Source organism: Myxocyprinus asiaticus, chromosome 49 (assembly GCF_019703515.2).
Source record: "Myxocyprinus asiaticus isolate MX2 ecotype Aquarium Trade chromosome 49, UBuf_Myxa_2, whole genome shotgun sequence".
NCBI lineage: Eukaryota > Metazoa > Chordata > Actinopteri > Cypriniformes > Catostomidae > Myxocyprinus > Myxocyprinus asiaticus.
Window position 1 is genome coordinate 4,870,885 of NC_059392.1, and position 19,198 is coordinate 4,890,082.

The following is a 19,198-nucleotide window of genomic DNA, read 5'->3' on the forward strand; positions in this document are numbered from 1 at the left end:
AAAGAGACAAAGATCATTTTATTACAGGTATGTTATTAACTTATATCATTATGATAATAGCATAGTTAAGCATACCCTTACAAAAAATCTAAACAAGCCGCAAACCTGCCGCAAATTTACTGCTCGTTATTTTCACATACAAATGAGCGTTTTTTTCCTTGCAAATGTTTGTCGGTAGTGGCGAACCTCCGGCAAACCTTTGGCAACAATGGACAATTTGCCGAAAGTTCGCCGCAAAGCTCATTTGCATGTGAAAATTATCAGTGGTGAATTTGCGGCAAGTTTGTGGCAAATTTTCACAAACTCTCAATTTTCTTTTTTGTTACTCATATTTTCGTTAATGCAATCAAAGTTTACCTAAGTGTCTCTAGTTGTTGTTCTGGAGTAGATAAGCATTTGTATATCTTTGATATCAATTTCTCAAGAACATCTCTTTTTCTTTAGATTTTGAGTGAACATGTTTATGTGAGGTTCACATTTCCAATCTTTCCAAATGAAGGGTGATTTTCTCGAGAAACACTCCCCCATTCCCAACCAACACTCACACCCTTTCCCCGAGGCAAACCGCAGCTTGGCGCGAAAACAGAAGGGAACATTTTCAACAAGCATCTTTACTAAAGGCAGTTGCCAATATTTCTTTTGTTAAATGCTTTATATGACTGACAGGACATAAAAAAAACACACACAATTGTATTAACACGCACACTTACATGATGTCCTCACCTCTTGTTCTTTTAGTATTTGCTGTAATTCTTGTCTAGTTTGGGAAATCTGTTTTTGCAGGAGCATGTTGGCCATCTCCACCTCTTCCTTCTTCATCTTCAGATGTAACACCTGCTGCTCCTGCAGGTGACGGAGTCTCTCCTCTGTCTCACATCTACACACACACAATATTTTTGTATTATTTCTGAAAGTCATTAAAATAAGCACTGCCTCAGTGTCATTTCCAGCACATCTCAAATTCTTTATTGGGTTTAATAGAATTCTGTGGTGGAAATGATGCTGATGGAAAAGACAATTTTAACGTTTTTGAAACAAAATCGACGAGGCTAATTTTTATAGCTAACATTTTACCTATCCTTAATACAAACATTCAAATATTTTCCCACTTTTTGCATCATTTGGAAAAATTACAGCTTAATTGGAAATGACGTCCAACAAAAATACTTTGCTTACAAGTGATATTGACATAGATTTTTCAAACATCTCAAGCATGATGTTCCGTGACACTTTTGTCAACTTGGTTAACAAGTACGCTAACGTTCTGAAAAATGGCCAAAATTGTTTGGTGCGGTGGAAATGACCGTACTCGTAAAATGTTAAAACTTGACAGGGCGTGCTGATGACTCCAGCCAGGTCTCCTAAGCAACCAAATTGGCCCGGTTGCTAGGTAGGGTAGAGTCACGTTGGGTTAACCTCCTCGTGGTCGCTATAAAGTGGTTCTCACTCTCAGTGGGGCGCGTGATGAGTTGAGTGTGGATGCCGCAGAGAATAGCGTGAAGCCTCCACACGCGCTATGTCTCCGCGGTAACGCTCAACAAGCCACGTGATAAGATGCACGGATTGACGGTCTCAGACGCGGAGGCAACTGAGATTCGTCCTCTGTCACCCGGATTGAGGCGAGTCACTACGCCACCACAAGGATTTAGAGCGCATTGGGAATTGGGCATTCCAAACTGGGGAGAAAAAAATAAAATAAAAAAATACTTGATAGGAATCATTTTCACACAAGAAATATTAAAATGGTTTATGTTTATTTCACTTTTGTTAAGATTTTCAGAGTTTCAAACATGCAATATTTTGTGTTTTATAATGTATTTCATAGTTTAATATTGAAAGTCTGGGTATGGGACGAGGCTAAAAGGCATTAAAAAAGGCATTTGAAAAATACCAAAAAGAAATGACGAAGGCCTGGTAAAAAAAAAAAAAGTTTCCAAGTCAGTTTTAATGAGACCTTCATATAACAAAAAATAAATAATAAATGATCTGTATGTTTTCATAAAAATCAACCCCTGGGACATTTTTATTCTGAAAAAATAAATAATTTAAATACGAGTTAAGCTCTAAGGATTACTACCGAAAATACTTTTGACTCATACCACAGTTTATGTTACACACTCAAATAGTGTTAACAGAAATACAATGAAAGTCTATGTGGCAAATGTACAACGATCCACTGTAAGTGTGTTCTGTCAACATGTCTTTTTAGTATTCTTTAAAAAAATCTGAGATATGTATCTAAATGATTTTCTGTGGTTATACACAGCATGCTGCAGCCAATGTTCATAGTGTGGAAAATAACACGAGCCAGATTCGAACTCGGTTTACCAGTACAAGCGCCACTGTGAAACCCCCACAAAAGCCACATATTGGACAGAGCTGCCACTTTAAATGTATTTTAACAGTCTTTGATGTCAGACAAATTACTCAAACATGCACTCACAGTGTGTGCCCATAAACCCTTTAAATTATTACTTAGCTAGCCAGTCAAATTTTACATCATTTCCTGAGAAAGTCGGCACGAATAGGGCTAATGTCATCTTAGACCTCCCCACCTTATGAAATAGGAAATTATGTTTCATATTTTTTATTTGAATTGAAGCCACTGTTATGTAAAGATGCACTCATTTCCATCCACAAGAGGGCGAGCACAGGTCCAAATCAAAAGACTGAACACCTTTGATGAAAGATTCCTTTGGTATGTTGACATGTTTTTGGAAGGAATGCAGTTTGAATACCGTGCACATTGTGCCGATGTTCTGTATGTATAAAACACCGGGATTGTACACTTAATCTTGCATATATGTGGCATTTTTACAGTATGTGCAGGATACTGTACTGTCCTCAATGTGATCTTTATTTTTCTTGGGCTAAATGTGTACATATAAAATAAAAAATGAAAAGAAGGCTTCCTAACTTGAAAGTTTTTATTTTAAGGCAAAGTTGCTAGATTGATTATAACACCTCTTGCTGATGCAGTGAAGTAGGTCATGTGACGACAATGTGAATACTACCATTTAAAATGGTTATTGTCGTATACTGCATACTGCATTTTGTACTATTTTAAAAAATAGTATTCAGCATACAGTATATACTATGTAGTTTGCAGTAATCTGTGCACTAGTATTCCATTTTAAACACAGCCCATGTAAACTTGGTGAATTTAGCTAATTTTGATATTTTTATTTACTGAAGGGCTCTAACCTGGTCTGAAACCTCGAGGCCTTGAGTTTTACAGCATCGGATTGTAACAAAATCTCTGTATTTTCCATTAACATCCTGGTAACCTGTTGAAACACACACAAAAGGAAAAAAAGACATCAAAACAGAACACTTAATTGCATGTGTCTATCTAAATAATGGTACAATTTATAAAAGGCTCATTATTATGTTTATTTATGACTTCTAGATGGAAAACGCCTGCCAGCGCCCATCTAATCATGGGAACTTAAAACCGTTTGTAAATTCTCGGCATGGAAAGGTCAGGGTGTATGTAGGTGTGAATCTGTGGTTTTTACAGATTTAAATGATACAAAATACCACAGCTAAAAGAAGTTATGTTGACTTAAGTGCAGCCAGGACTTTTCATGAATTGACTGATTTTTCCCAGACCACACAAAATAGTTTGCTATCCTTGCACATACTCGGACAAACGTGTGTAATTTCTGCGCCACTGGGTTCGCCAAATGAAATGAAATTGCAAAAATGCACCAGAACTTTGAAGGTCCAAAGTCCTTTTTTTTACCTTTTTCCTCATCATTCACTTGCATTGTATGGACCTACAGAGCTGAGATATTCTTCTAAAAATCTTCGTTTGCATTCAGTAGAAGAAAGAAAGTCATACACATCTGGGATGGCATGAGGGAGTATAAATATCCCATTTTAACCCTATTTTAAATACCTGTTGTTATCTGCATTTTTGCATTTCTTTAAGCAGGTTATTATGTTAGGGTCAAAGGTTCAAGTGAGATATAAAAGCAGCCCCTAAGGTATAACAGGATTAACCATATTTCGCAGGGTAAATATGGCCATGAGCGCAGGAAGTGTTTTAGAAAGCACAGGTGTTAATTTAAGTGTCTGGTTAACAGCTGTCTGTTAAAATGTTAGCATTACTTTAGTCCCATGGAATTTAAACCAACCAAACCTCTGGTTTAAAGGCTCTGGCTTTGTTCGAAATAGCATAGTACCATACCATTTGTACTACCTTTTGCACTATATTGTATGTATGTGCACAGTGTGCAAATTTTCTGTAAGTATAGTATAGCTTATTATAGCTATTTTGAATTTTTCTGATCTGATCAAATAATGAGTCAAGAAGGAAAACACAGTTGTTTATGTTTGCACTCAACTGTTGTAGGCCATCCAATTAATGCATGCATACTGAACATTTACAGAGTAGTATTGTAGTATGACATTCCAAACCTAACTGTAGTCTCAAATCTAGTAGAAACACACTAATGTTAGCAAAGATTTGGGTGTCAAATGAGAACCAACCTTCCACTTGACTTCCAGTCAGATCAGTATTTCTCAAATGCTGGGGGCTCTTGGGGGATAGTATTTAACATTTGTCCCTAATTCAACTCCATCATCTCATTAGTCAGTTTACACCAGAACTAGGTGTGTCAGATAATTGAGACACCTAAAATGTGCAGATCTGTGGGGGCCCCAGGGTCCAGATTGAGAAATACTATTCTAAAGGAATAATTTCCCAAAAATCATTAAAGTCTTAATTACACAAGAGCCAGTTTGAGGAGTTTTTCAGAATCACCTAATCAAAGTTAATGAAATAAGATGTTGGCCCCTATACTGTGCCTCGGGTGGCAATGCATTAATCTAATGAGACAGGTGTGAGACATAACAGGGCAGGTAAAAAGTGACTACTGCAAGGATAGTTGTGCACAGATTTTGTCATTGCCTGATTTGAGGAATTCCTTTAGAGAATTGGGCGAAGACTGCGCATGCAAATAAACGACACTTTCAGTGCACATATTTCATTCTTAGTGAATTCCTCACTTTACATTTTATGCACTAAAATAAAACGGAAGGTCTCAGTTTTATAATTAGATTATCTATCTATCTATCCATCTACAGTTGCAATCGAAATTATTCAACCCCCCCAAGACAGTAAGGATTTACAAAAGGTAAGCTTTTCTGATGACCCAGAATTTTTTAACTTTACATCTATATCAGTTGAGTGACATATTCAAAGTCATACTGTAGTGTGAATATATAACCTAATATTTCTAAATAGCAGGATTTTTAAAAAATATAGCCATGTCATAATTATTCAACCCCTATTGCATGTAATTGTTTTAAAACAAAATTAAATCATCAATCTGCAATGGCCCTTATTTAAGTTTTAAAATGTACGTTTAGCGTTGTAAGCAAAAATGTATTTCCATGCAAAAAAAATGCAATTAAGAAATAAGCTGTCTCAAAAGCTAATAGAGGAGATTATTTCATTACACAAGAAAGGTCATGGCTAAAAGTACATTTCCAAGGCACTTCAATTTCCAGTAGACAAAGTTGGCAGCACCATTCATACATTCTTTAAATATGGTACAACAGCAACCTTCTTGGGGTGTGGAAGAAAGCAAAACTTCACCAAGGGAAATGTTGACTTGAATATTCAAGAAGTAATAGGAAAGAAGTAGGAAAGACCTGTGGAGTCCTGGAGGAAGGTTTTATAGACGTATGACACTAAACTGAAAATGAGTTTCAGACCCATGGGTCAGCAGTACGTCTGGAGTAAGATGACAAGGTGATGACAAGAACGACACCATCCCCACAGTCAAGCATGGAGGTGGGTCAGTCCTGTTATGGGGGTGTTTTGCGGCTGACCCCATGGATTCTTTCAGGTATCAGGCCATTTTGGCATGAAAAATGTGATGCCTTCACTGTGTAAATTGAAGCTCAGTGATCACTGGACTTTCCATCAAGACAATAACACCAAGGATACATCCAAGTTGTCCAAAATCTGGTTCAGGGATAGGTCGTGGAATGTCCTTAAATGGCCCTTTCAGTCCATCATTAAAATCCCATTGCAAACCTTTGTTGGGATTTCAAGGAAGCAGTGGCAGCACAGAAACCAAAGAATGTCAATGAGCTGGAAGATTTTGCTCATGAGAAATGTGTAAAGATTCCAATAGAGAGGTGTCCAAAGCCTGAGAACACTTACCTGAAATATTTATTTGCTGTTATTAAGGATAAAGGATGCTCCACAAATGACTGACTTTGGGGGTTGAATATTTTTGACATGACATACAGTATGTGGAGAGAATTATTTTTTATTTTAAAATTTGGGTAAACTGAACTCTTTGTTCTCAAAATCACTCAAATGTGTATTAAAAACTTACTTTGTTTACTGAGGTTTTAGTTGATGTGTTTTAATTCACATCACCAGAACATACTGCTGCTCAGGGGGGTTGGATAATTTTGATTGCAGCTGTATGTATGTACAGGTGCATCTCAATAAATTAGAATGTCGTGGAAAAGTTCATTTATTTCAGTAATTCAACTCAAATTGTGAAACTCGTGTATTAAATAAATTCAATGCACACAGACTGAAGTAGTTTAAGTCTTTGGTTCTTTTAATTGAGATGATTTTGGCTCACATTTAACAAAAACCCACCAATTCACTAGCTCAAAAAATTAGAATACATCATAAGACCAATAAAAAAAACATTTAGTGAATTGTTGGCCTTCTGGAAAGTATGTTCATTTACTGTATATGTACTCAATACTTGGTAGGGGCTCCTTTTGCTTTAATTACTGCCTCAATTCGGCGTGGCATGGAGGTGATCAGTTTGTGGCACTGCTGAGGTGGTATGGAAGCCCAGGTTTCCTTGACAGTGGCTTTCAGCTCATCTGCATTTTTTTGGTCTCTTGTTTCTCATTTTCCTCTTGACAATACCCCATAGATTCTCTATGGGGTTCAGGTCTGGTGAGTTTGCTGGCCAGTCAAGCACACCAACACCATGGTCATTTAGCCAACTTTTGGTGCTTTTGGCAGTGTGGGCAGGTGCCAAATCCTGCTGGAAAATGAAATCAGCATCTTTAAAAAGCTGGTCAGCAGAAGGAAGCATGAAGTGCTCCAAAATTTCTTGGCAAACGGGTGCAGTGACTTTGGTTTTCAAAAAACACAATGGACAAACACCAGCAGATGTTGTCCACAGACTGTGGAAACTTAACACTGGACTTCAAGCAACTTGGGCTATGAGCTTCTCCACCCTTCCTCCAGACTCTAGGACCTTGGTTTCCAAATGAAATACAAAACTTGCTCTCATCTGAAAAGAGGACTTTGGACCACTGGGCCACAGTCCAGTTCTTCTCCTTAGCCCAGGTAAGATGCCTCTGACGTTGTCTGTGGTTCAGGAGTGGCTTAACAAGAGGAATACGACAGCTGTAGCCAAATTCCTTGACACGTCTGTGTGTGGTGGCTCTTGATGCCTTGACCCCAGCCTCAGTCCATTCCTTGTGAAGTTCATCCAAATTCTTAAATCGATTTTGCTTGACAATCATAAGGCTGCGGTTCTCTCTGTTGGTTGTGCATCTTTTTCTCCACACTTTTTCCTTCCACTCAACTTTCTGTTAACATGCTTGGATACAGCACTCTGTGAACAGCCAGCTTCTTTGGCAGTGAATGTTTGTGGCTTACCCTCCTTGTGAAGGGTGTCAATGATTGTCTTCTGGACAACTGTCAGATCAGCAGTCTTCCCCATGATTGTGTAGCCTAGTGAACCAAACTGAGAGACCATTTTGAAGGCTCAGGAAACTTTGCAGGTGTTTTGAGTTGATTAGCTGATTGGCATGTCACCATATTCTAATTTTTTGAGATAGTGAATTGGTGGGTTTTTGTTAAATGTGAGCCAAAATCATCACAATTAAAAGAACCAAAGACTTAAACTACTTCAGTCTGTGTGCATTGAATTTATTTAATACACGAGTTTCACAATTTGAGTTGAATTACTGAAATAAATGAACTTTTCCACGACATTCTAATTTATTGAGATGCACCTGTATCTATCTATCTATCTATCAGTTATCAATCTAGATAATTGACAGATAGATAGATATCAATAATAGATAGATATCTATCTATCTGCCTGCCTGCCTACCTGTCTGTCTGTCAATCTATCAGCTGCCTGTTTGCCTGTCTATCTATCTATCTATCTATCTATCTGTCTGTCTATCATTTGTCTGTCTGTCTGTCTGTCATTAAATTATCTGTCTGTCTATCTATCTATCTATCTGTCTGTTTGTCACTCTATCTATCTATCTACCAGTTATCAATCTAGATAATTGACAGATAGATAGATATCAATAATAGTTAGATATCTATCTATCTGCCTGTCTGCCTGCCTGCCTGCCTGCCTGCCTGCCTGTCTGTCTGTCTATCTATCTGTCTATCTATCATTTGTCTGTCTGTCATTAATCTATCTATCTATCTATCTATCTATCTATCTATCTATCTATCTGTCATTAAATTATCTATCTGTCTGTCTATCTATCTGTCTGTCTATCTATCATTTGTCTGTCTGTCTGTCATTAAATTATCTGTCTATCTATCTATCTATCTATCTGCCTGCCTGTCAATCTATCAACTGCCTGTTTGCCTGTCTGTCTGATGTCTATCTGTCATTAAATTATCTATCTGTCTGTCTGTCTATCTATCTATCTGTCTTTCTGTCTATCATTTGTCTGTCTGTCATTAAATTATCTATCTATCTATCTATTTGTCTGATGTCTATCTGTCATTAAATTATCTATCTGTCTATCTATCATTTGTCTGTCTGTCTGTCATTAAATTATCTATCTATACATCCATCTATCCGTCCGTCCGTCTTTTAGATATTTCAGGGGGGTTTCACAGTTTGTTTCGCAGTTTTTTTTTTACACAATTTATTTAAAAAAATTAGGATTGATGTTATTTTTCTGTTACAACACTTTCTTCTGTCCAAGCTTCTTCAAAAAATAACATTAAACACAAAGTTCAAAAATCGTTTTTAGTCTAATATCGCATTTCTCCATAAATCGCCCATTGCGCCTTAAAATGATCGCATCACAAGTACTAATCATACCATCTAAAATCATACAAAAACTAAAGTAACTTTCTCTATAATTCAATTATATTTTCATTCATATTGTTGCGCACATTTACGGTTTCATTTTAGTTTTATTTTTTCACATATCTGCTATACTTTTGTCTTGGTAACAGTTTTAGTTCATACTAATAACCTTGCATGAACCATCATACCACCCAGCCCTAGTGTGAACGTCACAAACAAACCTGATCTCGAAGTTCCTGAACCTGTGCCTCCTTGTCGCTCCAGTCCTGTGGCGGTGTCATAACGTTCTTCCTTCCCCATTCCAAAATCTTTTCCTCAAGGTTGCGATTTACCTGATCCAGCTGTTTTATATGTTCCAGAAATCCCTTCAGTCTCTCATTCAGGTCCCTCAGGGCCCATTTTGGCTCATCTGGTCCCTCCATGGGGGCCCTTGCATAGACAGAACCCAAACAGAACAATACAAAAGCCCGATTTGTGCTCGTAGCCCGCCACACCTTGGGTAATAGGGTGTTTACCAAGTAAATATTTATCTGGAATACCAACCGTTGACGTGGCTCCTGCCAACTCTGCAATTATGTTATTGTCATGATTGCCTATGTGATGAGGACAGGGTCTCTCCTGGGCTCTGGAGGAGGACTGGCACTGGGGCTGTAGAGTTAAGAAAGAGGCCCATCAGGCAGGTGAAATCATCTAACGCAGCAAAGCCAGGGGCCATAATTTGCTCACGAGTTCTGCCGTCTTTGTATTCACTGATCCTGTATTAGTAACACAATTCATATAAACAAGAGCCTGCACACACACAAACACACCGCAATAAACATACAGGTCAAAGTCCATTTATCTTGTATGGTTTTACAGTTTTAGAGTGTTTATCTTATTTGTGCTTGCTTTACATAAGCTGCATGCATGTGTGTGTGTGTGTGTGTAGATGTTTTTGCAAGCGTTTTGTATGTATTGCTGTAGGCTGTATGCATACAGTATGAGTGTGTTTGTATTGAAGCATTTGAATAACCTTCAGTTATTTTACATAATAGTTTTTCTGTCAATGTGAACTCATCTTAAGGTAAAGAACAGAGATGCTGGGACATGTCTTAGTCCTTAGGGTGTGCTTACAAAATGCAAAAAGCCTTACAAAATAACTCTGGCATTCCATGAATGTTGTTGCATGGATTATGGAAAATGTGTTGTTTGTTCTAATGTTGTATTATACTTTATTGTCAGCTAAATCCCTATGATCTAAATTATTTACTTGAAGATTTGAAGTAATGTTCTTACCCTTCAATAAATATATAAACGAATACACTTAATGCTTAATTTTGCATATAGAGTAAAAATTTGAAAATAAAAATGTTATTTTATTGCACATTTTATTTTAAAAATAATGACTGGTAATGTATTTTTATGTTAAAATATTAGCCCAGCTTCTTATGCAGCAACATCATACAGTACACAACTATAAATAAGCAATTTGTATTAATTTGCTTAGAGCACTCGCGGATCCATGCATGTTCTAGCATTTCTCTAGGGTGGCAGCTTAAGTCGCGCACTCCATATTTGTGCAGTTTCACGGATTGCGCCCATTGTCCGTTCCACTCGGAACCTCTCATTAAACAAGAAATGACATTGTGGATATATTTTTCTGTGCAGCTCCCTATGCTTTGAATTTTTCTTTTAAAATTAGTCTTTAAAAATCACACTTTAAATATATCTTATATAATGTATCAGTCAGAATTTTCTCTGTGATATATATATTTTTTGTGGTGGGCATGAATGAAATGTAATGGTTATTGAGAGAGATATAACTCAAGAGCCTGTTGTATCATATTTGATACATGGATTTCAAAGGGGGGTTTTCAATAAAATAATATTCAAAATTTTAACCAAGCACAAGCTGCTTATATTCAGCAAATACTCATTTTAAAATATCAGTAACAATATAATCATTACTGTCACTTTTACTTTATTAAAATAAGCTGTCATTTATCCCAACATAAGAGTTAAATAGATCGATATAAACATTGAAACCACTTTTTTCACAAATAACCACTAGATGGTGCCATATACATGTGAAACTTAAATTGCATAGATTGTTTGGCTCATCAGCTTGAACAGAGAGTGAAATAGAAGCAGTCAAACGTTGTGTACCATATTTGATACATACAGTGTCATAAGGTTAAGTAACAATTCTCTAACCCACTTTATATTAGGTGTCTTTAACTACTATTTACTTTTTTTCTCCCAAAATTTTGGAATGCCCAATTCCCACTGCTTAGCAGGTCTTCGTGGTGGCGCAGTTACTCACCTCAATCCGGGTGGTGGTGGACATGTCTCAGTTGCTTCCGCTTCTGAGACCGTCAATCCGCGCATCTTATCACGTGACTCTTGTGCATGACACCGCGGAGACTCACAGCATGTGGAGGCTCATGCTACTCTCCGCGATCCACGCACAATTTACCACATGCCTCATTGAGAGCAAGAACCCCTAATCGTGACCACAAGGAGGTTACCCCATGTGACTCTACCTTCCCAAGCAACCGGGCCAATCTGGTTGCTTAGGAGACATGGCTGGAGTCACTCAGTACACCCTGGATTCAAACTCGTGACTCCAGGGGTGGTAGTCAGTGTCAGTACTCGCTGAGCTACCCAGGCCACATTTTGTTTTAAATTTTAATCAGATTACACTACTTTTTGCATAATGAGAGAAGTAATCACATTACTAATGACTTTTAAGCTACTCTCTAAAACACTTTTCACGTTAAATTCTTTGTTTTTCTACTCAAAGAATTCAAAATAATACTATGTATCACGTTTATCTCTCACAATGACTCGTTAGTGACTTTTCAGCAGTCAACAAAACACGAAGAGACCTACATATAAACAAAATTCATGTTTTAAATGCGCTACAAATTTTTTTTTAGAAATGTATAACCCAAGTAATGTACTTAAAAGTAATTATTACACAGATTTAAAATGTAATGTGTTACACTGCTTTTTTTTTAACTAAATGTAAATAGATTACAGTAAGTAATTACTTTGTAATCAGATTACACCCAACATTGGAGGACATACACTCATTTATGCGGTGTTATATTTGCAGTGCTTTTACCGACTCTCATTTTTGGGCTATACTTTGGGAGAATGGATTATTTTAACATAAAAAAGTGTACACACCGTCGAAAAGAGAAATTATGGTGACCTTATATGACATATGCAGGGAAAAGGCAACTTAAAGTACATACAGACCCACATGACAATAACAGTTAATGACTTGAATTGAAAAGCTTACAGAATTTTTATTTTTGGGTAAGCTATCCCTTTAAAATGACAAATATAGGTAGTTGAACAAACAACGACAATATCTAGGGTATGACAAGTTTCATTCCATTTGATCTACTGAAGACCTCTATGGAGTTGAAACTTCAGAGAGCTCAATGCAGTGAAAGTTCATCAGAAGAAATCAAAACAAAAGCCACTTTACTTACCAACACGCCCTTGATCCGTCCCACCCCTTTTCTCTCTGCCCTGGTGATTTCTTTTCAGGTGAGAGTCATTGAAGTGTGGCAGTTCCCAGTAGGGTGAAAATCCGTCTGGCTTTGCTGGGTCCCACCCTTGCACATCTGGTTCTTGGGTGTCGACGCATCTGGCTGCCTAACCATCTCGGCAGTCACAGGACAGGGAATGCCGCCCGACCTGTTCTTACCCCCGGTGCTGAGATTTATGAGAAAACAGAGTGGTCCCATGACAGTGATCTTAAATGGGAGTGCATGTAATTATAGAGGTACTGACGGTAAACATGCAGCTACCTGTCCAGCTACTACCAGGTGGCCAACTTTCAAAACAGGAGGTGTCAACTCGGAAAATATAAGTTTTCGGAAGAAGACATATTTTGTTTTTAACAAGGACCGGAAAAACTTTCCTTGCCAACCCCACCTGTTTGCACCACTGAGTCAACCATGATTGTAGTGTGCTTGTGATTCAGTTTAGATATTAAAATGTTTTAGGTCCATAAATATTTGGACTGTGATGATGACAAATAGAAATGATCAGAATGTATTTGTTACATCATCTATGTGTGGGCCCTTGACATGTGAACTACTTAAACTACTTTAAACAGCATTTTCTACTTTTTATGTAATTATAATGCATGCATTTCCCCTCATATTGAGAGACTACAAAAAAAATATTTGAACTTTTTAAAAATGTCACACAATAGGAATATTGAAGTTTTTGGCAAAAAGATGATTAAACATGGTAAAATTGGTACACAAATAGGTGTGTATCTAACCTGCCAATCATGTGGCAGCAAAGTTCTGAATAAAATCATGCAGATACGAGTCAGGAGTTTCAGTTAATGTTCACATCAACCATCAGAATGGGGAAAAAATGTGATCTCAGTGATTTGGACCGTGGCATGATTGTTGGTGCCAGATGGGCTGGTTTGAGTATTTCTGTAACTGCTGATCTCCTGGGATTTTCATGCACAACAGTCTCTAGAATTTACTCAGAATGGTGCCAAAAACAAAAAACATTCAGCGAGCGGCCGTTCTGTGGGTGAAAACAGCTTGTTAATGACAGAGGTCAGAGGAGAATGACCACCCAGATAAACACGAGTTACAACAGTTCTAAGCAGAAAAGCATTTCTGAACACACAACACTTCGAACATTGAGGCGGATGGGCTACAGCAGCAGAAGACCCCTCCGGGTACCACTACTTTTAGAACAGGAAACTGAGGCTGCAGTGGGCACAGGCTCACCAAAACTGGACAGTAGACGATTGGAAAAACATCACCTGGTCTGACAAATCTGGATTTCTGCTGAGGTACACAAATGATAAGCCCACTGCAGCCTCAGTTTCTATTCTTGGCTGACAGAAGTGGAACCCAACAAGGTCTTCTGCTGTTGTAGCCCATCCCCCTCAAGGTTCGACAAAGTGAATACACCAGGAGATCAGCAGTTACAGAAATACTCAAACCAGCCCATCTGGCACCAACAATCACCCATGTGATTATCTAATTAGCCAATTGTGTGGGAGCAGTGCAGTGCATAAAATCATGCAGATACGGGTCAGGAGCTTCAGTTAATGTTCACATCAACCATCAGAATGGGGAGAAAATGTGATCTCAGTGATTTGGAGCGTGGCATGATTGTTGGTGCCAGATGGGCTGGTTTGAATATTTCTGTAACTGCTGATCTCCTGGGATTTTAACACACAACAGTCTCTAGAATTTACTCCAAATGGTGCCAAAAACAAAAAACATCCAGTGAGCAGCAGTTCTGTGGACAGAAATGCCTTGTTGATGAGAGAGGTCAACAGAGAATGGCCAGACTGGTTTGAACTGACAAAGTCTACGGTAACTCAGATAACCACTCTGTACAATTGTGGTGAGAAGAATATCATCTCTGAATGCTATTCTGAGATGCGGGTTGGTGCTGTTTTGGTGGCACAAGGGAGACCTACACAATATTAGGCAGGTGGTTTTAATGTTGTGTGTGTATATATATATATATATATATATATATATATATATACAGGGTTGGGGAGTAACGGAATACATGTAACGGGATTACGCATTTAAAATACAAAATATAAGTAACTGTATTCCACTACAGTTACAATTGAAATCATTGGTAATTAGAATACAGTTACATTCAAAAAGTATTTTGATTACTGAAGAGATTACTTTGCATTTTATTGTCATTTGCTTCATTGAATATTTAGTCCTTTCAGATGGAAAACATTTATACATATAAATGATGTGATCCAAAGTGCATTTGAACAGCGGTGAAGCACTTTCTTATGATGTGTTACATTCATACGAGCAGACAGAGAAGTATGTTTGAAGTAAGTTTGGAGCAGAAGAAATAGAAATAAACCTTGTGTAAATTGTCAGCTTTACGCTAAGATAAAATGCTATTTCTAGCCATTTTACATGCACATGTTACAAGGCACGATCATATTTTTTTATCAAGAAAATTCACGTTGGATCATAATTTCTTTTTTTCTAGTAAGATCTTTGATATTAGGGCAAAAATCGTATTCTTGATCATTTTTGTATTGTTTTCCTGTAAAAGTATCTAAAAATCCTTAAAACAAGATCAGTTTGATTGATCTTGTTTTAGAAGCAACACTGCATAAGATATTTCGGTTTTTCAGAGAATGTATTTTTAACGTGTATTTTGTCTTACTGTACTGGCAGAGTTTTTATAGTCAAAACAAGTGAAAAAAAAAAAAAAAAATCAACCAGTGCTGAAGAAGTAATCATTTTACAGCATGTATCCTGTAATTTGTAGTGGAATACATTTCAAAAGTAATCCTACCAATAACTAATGTAGTAAGCTAATGTTAACCTTATTGTAAAAGTGTTTCCACTCAACCAATGTTATCAGTACTTACAATTTGGAAAACAATATGTCCATGTTATTTGGCAAATATCCATGCCAAGCTTTCTTCATAAATTATGTGTGAAAGTGATAATTATGGGTTATATATCATACTACATTTCTTTAGCTGACATGTTATGTCTCTTTCAACAAGTTTATTGACAAAAGGATGTCTCGGTTACAAGGAACCTCAAGCTATGCACCAAATAGCTTTAATTTTTCTCGCTTTTACATCTGCTTAAGTACTAAAACAACATTACTATGGGTGGAAAATGATGTATTGTTGCTGAAAGTTCAAAAGTTTGGCTTCACCATCATGTCTGTGTAAATAAAAATAAAACCATTAAATGAATCCAATTTGTGCAACTTTTTAAAAATTTGGGAATGCAATCTAACAAGCTAGTCAGTCATGTGTCAACATGAATTCAATCATATACAAAGGCTGATAATAATGGTTATAAAGACACACATTAACATTAATTTAGCAAGTAAACATCTTGCTAATATGGTAGCATTACTAGGATTGGTTTCTCCCTCAGATTAATCATTTGTGTTTGTATTATTCTCATTTGTTGCTATGGATAAAGGGGTAGATTAATGCTATATAAATGTATATAAATATAAGTGTCAAATTACCTTAATCTGGATGCAATTAACCTCTGATTCACCACTTTACTTTCACTGACTCTATTCAACTGTTCTAATGCCACAGTTATATTTATATGAATCATTTCCTTAACAGAGCTGTCCTAAACCTGCAATAACATGCCAATTATATGTAACTTTTAGTGTGCTTAATGTCTTTTTTGTTTATAGGACGTAATCATATGTCTAATCACCATGTGTGTAGACAGATGGTGGGTGTGCCACACCTGGACACACCTGTGCATTAAAAGCGTAACTTCGCCAGGCATGCAAAGCGACAACGCACAGGCATGTCTCAGGGGACACCATGGATACTACACATAGTTGTCTCTTCACTGTTCAAACAAACACTGCATAAAAAAACTAAGTTAATTTACATGAATGTGCCCGGCCATGAGAAAAGTATTAACGATGATTATGGTATGTAATTAGGCTTGACAAATGTCTTGAATATGGGATAGTGTGGGACAACTGCAAGTGGCAACTTCAGCTAAAAACAACAAAAAGCATCATAAAAGGAGTCCATACAACTTGCACTTTTTTCTCAAGAGATCTTAATGTTCAGTTACTACATGCAAGAGAACCAATGATGTTTTGGTGCCAGTTACATTGATAGAAAGACAGACAGACAGATTGATAGATTTAATGACTTTAATGATAATGATAGATTTAATTTAATTGAGTGCATATAACGTAAAGTGTGAAATTCACTAAGAATGAAATATGCGCACTGAAAACGTCATTTATTTGAATGCACAATCTTCACTGCTTTAGCGTCCAATTCACTAAAGAAATTCCCCAAATTAAGCAATGACAAAATCTGTGCTGAATGCAATTTGTGGTGAAGGTAGCCTAAAAGCTTTGGAAGAAGGTCAGAAATTTTGGTCTTTGATAGGGATATAGAAAAAAAAACCCTAAACCAAGTGTGTGGAATAACATAATGACTTGAATTTCAGCCTGTTCCACACAGAAAACTATCTTATGAGTTCAGAAGACTTGGAATATGGTTTGGACTACTTTTATAATACTTTTATTGTTTTTTTGTCAAAAATGATTACTTTTGTGTTCCATAGAAATAATAACAACATACAGGTTTAGCACGACATGAGGGTCAATCAAAGTACACACTAGTCCTTTAATGTCATGTTTCAGTTGTTGTTTTAAGAGCACATCAAGAGATCATCAAAAATGACCTTGAAACAAGAAAGAATTGTTAGGCAAGATATTTTCCCCAAACAAAAAAACGAAAACCAGACAAAAACTGTCAACTTGTCTTTTGGTGTTAAATGACTCCAGCAAAGTTAAGTTAACAAAGCTATCATTCACAAAACATCATTCAATAGAATTTTTTTGTTTCTTTGTAAAAACCACCACAATGGTCAGAAAACATAAAACATCATGCTGTTCGTCTGCTGCATTATTGGTTTACGTGACAGCATGTGATCGTACTAACCATACAAATAAAGACATAAAAAAAACATGAAATATCACAACGCCACATCAAAAGGCAGATTTACAAAACAATTTGCATAGTCGTTGAAAAGAGGCAATGACTTTGAAAGTAAATAATTGAAAGGATGTTATCAGTTTTCAATCCAAGCAAAGAGATACATGCATACTAGAAAAAGACTTTTATGGGCGTATCAAGGTAGCAGTCAAAGATAGTGTTTGTTTTTGCATGTTGTTGAAAAGTTCAAGACTAATTGAGAAAGCTCAGTTTGCATGCACAAAAAGTATGAATTCATTGTCAATTCGTCAAAATAGAATATTAACCGTTTTGCTTTGCCAAAGAAAGAAAATAAAGCAATAAGCCACTTGAGGCCATGCGTTATAGTGATTGTATCATGCATAAGGGATTATTTTAGGCACAAGGTGAAGTGGATACCCCTTACCCACTGTAAAATCGTGGTAACGCACAGTTTCGAGCGGCTTATTGCTTTTCTAAAATGCTGGCTACAGTACTAAAATAAAATACACCAATGTTCAATAAATAGTTTCATTTGTTATTGATAATTATCAAAATAAACCATTCTTCTGGCAAGTAATATAGTTCATTATCCTAACTGTTGGCTTTTTACGGTTGCCAAGCAATCGCATGTGTGCGTTTATATAACTGTGGCTCTTCCAATCAAAATCTAGAGTTGGAACTATCCGTTTTATAATGGAAAGTGAACTTTGAAAAGATAGCTCATACAGAATGGTGACCTCATCCATAATTAGGCGGAAATTTAAAGACGTGTATAATCTTCTTTAACCTCTTTGAGGATTTGGAGTATTACGTCAGCATCTGAAATGTTCAATATGAAACGTGATTGATCGTACAAAGTGGTCCTTTTGTGAGTTGAAACTTCAAACATAATGAAGTGTCATATGAGAATCCCAGAACATTGAAACCAATAAAAGTCTTGTATGTAAAGGGTTTAAGTTACAAACATTCTGCAGAGAAACCCTTCAAAAAAAGAAGTCTTCAATTTACTTTGGCACAGGTTGATAATCGCCTTGGGCAAGAAAAGAGACTGCAAGTCTCAGAAAATAATTATGTAGGAGCGTCTTTGATGATTAAACACCAAAACAAGGATGGGCACATAGCTCTAACGACACAGAAGACTCGTCAAACAGGTTGGAATGACGAAATGTACCATTGGTTTTTGGCTTAGCGTGGCATTATGATGACCTTTGCAATCTGGCATTTGACCTGTGCTATGTAAACAAAATATATAAAAACTTTACAATACCGTACTACCACGTGTTTTTTAAATAATCTTTTCTATAGTAGTACATTTAAGGATATAGTTTGGATTTTGTCCGACAAGTAGCACCATGTTGTTAAACAACTTCTAAATCTTTTAACATATGAACAACAGCGTTTTGAATTGTTCATGTTTTAAATTTACATTAAGTTCTGAAGTTAACTTTTTACGGTAAGCTTTTGTTGACCTGAGAACGTTTTAGGCCACGTCAAACACTATTTTAGTGTTATAAATGTACTAATAAATTTCTCTACGTATTGGGTTTCCATTCACAATGAGATGGCGTTTTTGACAACGAAAATGGAACTTTTCGAAAACGCTCTCCCAAGTGGATAAATTTGAAAATGCTGTCTT

At 36.7% G+C, this 19,198-nt stretch overlaps 1 protein-coding gene across 2 annotated transcripts in view; it reads right to left on the reverse strand.

Moving 5' to 3' along the window:
- The window catches only part of LOC127437985 (keratin, type I cytoskeletal 19-like), a 31,780-nt gene that overhangs the window by 6,942 nt on the left and 5,640 nt on the right, over positions 1-19,198 (reverse strand). Inside the window, exons 2-6 of one of the 2 annotated variants that reach the window (XM_051693186.1) lie at positions 12,551-12,776; positions 9,612-9,716; positions 9,290-9,497; positions 3,205-3,287; positions 724-877 (exon numbers count right to left, since the gene is read on the reverse strand). In XM_051693186.1, coding sequence (XP_051549146.1) covers positions 724-877; positions 3,205-3,287; positions 9,290-9,490 — 438 coding nt within the window. In that variant the 5' untranslated portion in view covers positions 9,491-9,497; positions 9,612-9,716; positions 12,551-12,776. Of the gene's footprint in view, positions 1-723; positions 878-3,204; positions 3,288-9,289; positions 9,717-12,550; positions 12,777-19,198 lie in introns of both variants that reach the window. The other variant, XM_051693185.1, reaches the window with a different exon arrangement.